The 2622-nt window shown below is 46.1% G+C and overlaps 1 protein-coding gene across 1 annotated transcript; it reads right to left on the bottom strand.

Annotated features, from left to right (window-relative positions):
• Positions 1–596: 596 nt before the first annotated feature.
• LOC116388755 (uncharacterized) lies at positions 597–2025 on the bottom strand. The gene is made up of 2 exons (XM_031856908.1): positions 1194–2025; positions 597–900 (listed from the first exon to the last, which is right to left on the bottom strand). Exons 1-2 carry the CDS (start codon positions 1994–1996, stop codon positions 693–695), a joined length of 1011 nt encoding a protein of 336 aa, XP_031712768.1. The 5' UTR covers positions 1997–2025; the 3' UTR covers positions 597–692.
• Positions 2026–2622: the final 597 nt, after the last annotated feature.

The raw sequence follows: 2622 nt of genomic DNA on the forward strand, positions 1-2622 counted from the left end.
GCCTTGTTCAACATGGGGTACGCCTCCACTGTGGTTTCAAGCGCTGAGTCAGGGAACCTCACACTGTGCTGTGGGAACAACTCTCGATGCAACAGTGTTGCACTGATGAGGTGCTGGGTGAAGGAGAACCGCTCCTTGGCATGCATCAGGATGGTATCGCATACCTGTAAAAGACACATCAGCTTACATTTGCAATAAGGCTATTTTGATGAAAGTGATTCTGATTGAACACTTTCCAAGTCAAGTATATGACCACTAAGGTTTTAACACCATTATTCCTAATTGCACATTACGGTATGTTTACTTCTCCTGATCTGGAACTCCTTATTGGTTTCCCCAACAAAACAAGGTCTACGGGGGATTGGTTAGATTCTGGCAAATGTTCACTGAATACGAGAGATTCTTATGAAAATATTTCTAAATATTATAACATACCACATAATCAGTTTTATAGATACTCGCAAATAATACGTTTAAAAAGTAAACAGATAAAAGACATACAGAATATTCATCCTCTTTTGAAATATGTCATGAACAATTACAATGGAAAATTCAAAAATACAATGCGTGTAAAATCTTACAAAGAACTTTAGATGATGGGAAATTATAACATCAAAATGTATCAGACGGTCAGTTACCAGCTTGTCCTCCCTTCTTCAAGGAGACAGACGACCATGTTACTGAATATTTGACTACTTCCTGTAATTACCACGTACGCTCGGGCTGTGTATACACACATATGGTACATGTCTGTGCGAGTGTATAACGTATACAACTACATCACAACGTACCTCTGTAGCCAGCCTCTGTTGTTCTCCTGGTCCCAGCATCCTGCGTTGCTTTTTGGGCTGGTGCTGCTGGTCAGATGCACCGTCCCCACACGGAGAGGAAATGGAGGCTCTGTCCCAAAAAATAAAGGTTAAGTTGCTAACTTGCCATCTTCAATAACAACTAGGCCTCTTCTACAACTCGACCTGGTGGACACCTGAATAAGCCTGTTTAATAACTACCTGCATTATTATACAAATCTGATAGTCTTCTTTTTCCTTTTAAAATATTTAAACAATATCATTGTCATGTTCTCTATGATAATCATTCACTTTGATGACTAGGCACATTTAGGCTTGGAAGTGAGCGACTCATTTTTCTAACAACAAAAGCTTCATCAGCCAGTAGTAGATATAGTTATTTACCTGATCGTTAGAATGCCGTCTGTGAACCTTTGGACAACTGCTTCAATGAAGAGGCGGTCGATGTCCCTCTTCTGCAGCTGGTTGGATAGCATGTCCACATTAGGCATGATCTTGTGGAACAATGCCAGGAAAAAACAGAAAGTCTCGTCTTCGAGCATCCTCACAAAGCCCCCTGCCTCTCGGACAGTTAGGGGATCAAAGTTCCCAGAGTCCCTGATGGTCTGGAAACACTTCAGGAGGTCATCCTTGTGCTCGTGCACAGTATTTACACTGTGGAAGTTCCACCGTGTTGTAGAGGCTCTGGGAAGTCTACGCGCGACCACTTGGTCGAGCACGGTGGTTCGCTGGGGTGACCTGGAGAAGAAGGCAGAAAACCCACCAAGGTCAGAAAAGAAGGTGCGGATCGTGGGGATGTGTGATGCTGCCTGCTGCATGATGAGGTTCAGCTGATGCGCGTAGCAGTGGGCGTAGTGAGCATTTTCGTAGACATCCAATATCTTACGCTGCACTCCGCCGGTGGCTCCCCTCGTTACAGCTTGGGCGATAAGTTTGGCCTTTTGTCCGTTTGGGAGTATGTTCCTCAGCCTCTCCATCAGCGCTGAAGCGATGGTGTCAGCGGTTGCGTTCTGGATGGTAATGTGCTCGAAAAACCGCTCTTGGACGTTACTGTTGGCGTCGATGTAGCGTAGCACAAGCACCAGCTGGCAGTGGGTGGAAATATCAGTCGTCTCGTCTGCTTGAATGGCGATAAAATCAGCCCTCTTTACTTCCTCCAGAATGTACTCCTTCATAACCGACAGCATGCAGTCCAACAGCTCGGTTTGTACCGTCTTTGACGTGCCTTTAAACACGCTAGCTGTCTTAAGGTGCTCCTGCAGCATTCCGTCGAGGGAGGAAACACAATCCACCAATCCCCTGAAAACGCCAGGGTTGTCCGAGGAGTCAGTCTCGTCATGCCCACGCAAGGCCAACTCAAAAGACCCACAAAACTTTACACAATCAATTGTTTTGGATAAAATGTGCCTGTTTCTATCCACCTCCTCGTTGCGTTTCCTCACCGCAATCCTGTGTCCGTCGGTCAGCTGGGTAGCGATGTTCACTTTGCCCAATATGGCTAGCTTGACGGAGTTCTCCATGTGCGTCCTGGTGTTCTCGTGTTTTTTCACTTTCTCAGACAGGTGCTTCATGTCCCTCACTCCCGTAACTGTCCATGCTGGATCGGTCCCCGTTGTTTTAAGAAGCAAGCATGGGAAGCAAAATACGGCATCAGCATGACTGCACCCAGCTAGCCAAACCTTCCTCCAGCACCAGTCTCTGGAGAAGCTTCGCGTGTACTGCTTCCCTTTGTCGCTAGTCTGCTGTGTTAATGTGAGGCCAGGTTGATCTGGGCCCAACTCTTTTACCTGTATTTTCTCCGCCAACGTTCTCC

Source organism: Anarrhichthys ocellatus, unplaced genomic scaffold (genome assembly GCF_004355925.1).
Source record: "Anarrhichthys ocellatus isolate YVR2014 unplaced genomic scaffold, GSC_Weel_1.0 scaffold18, whole genome shotgun sequence".
NCBI classification, from domain to species: domain Eukaryota; kingdom Metazoa; phylum Chordata; class Actinopteri; order Perciformes; family Anarhichadidae; genus Anarrhichthys; species Anarrhichthys ocellatus.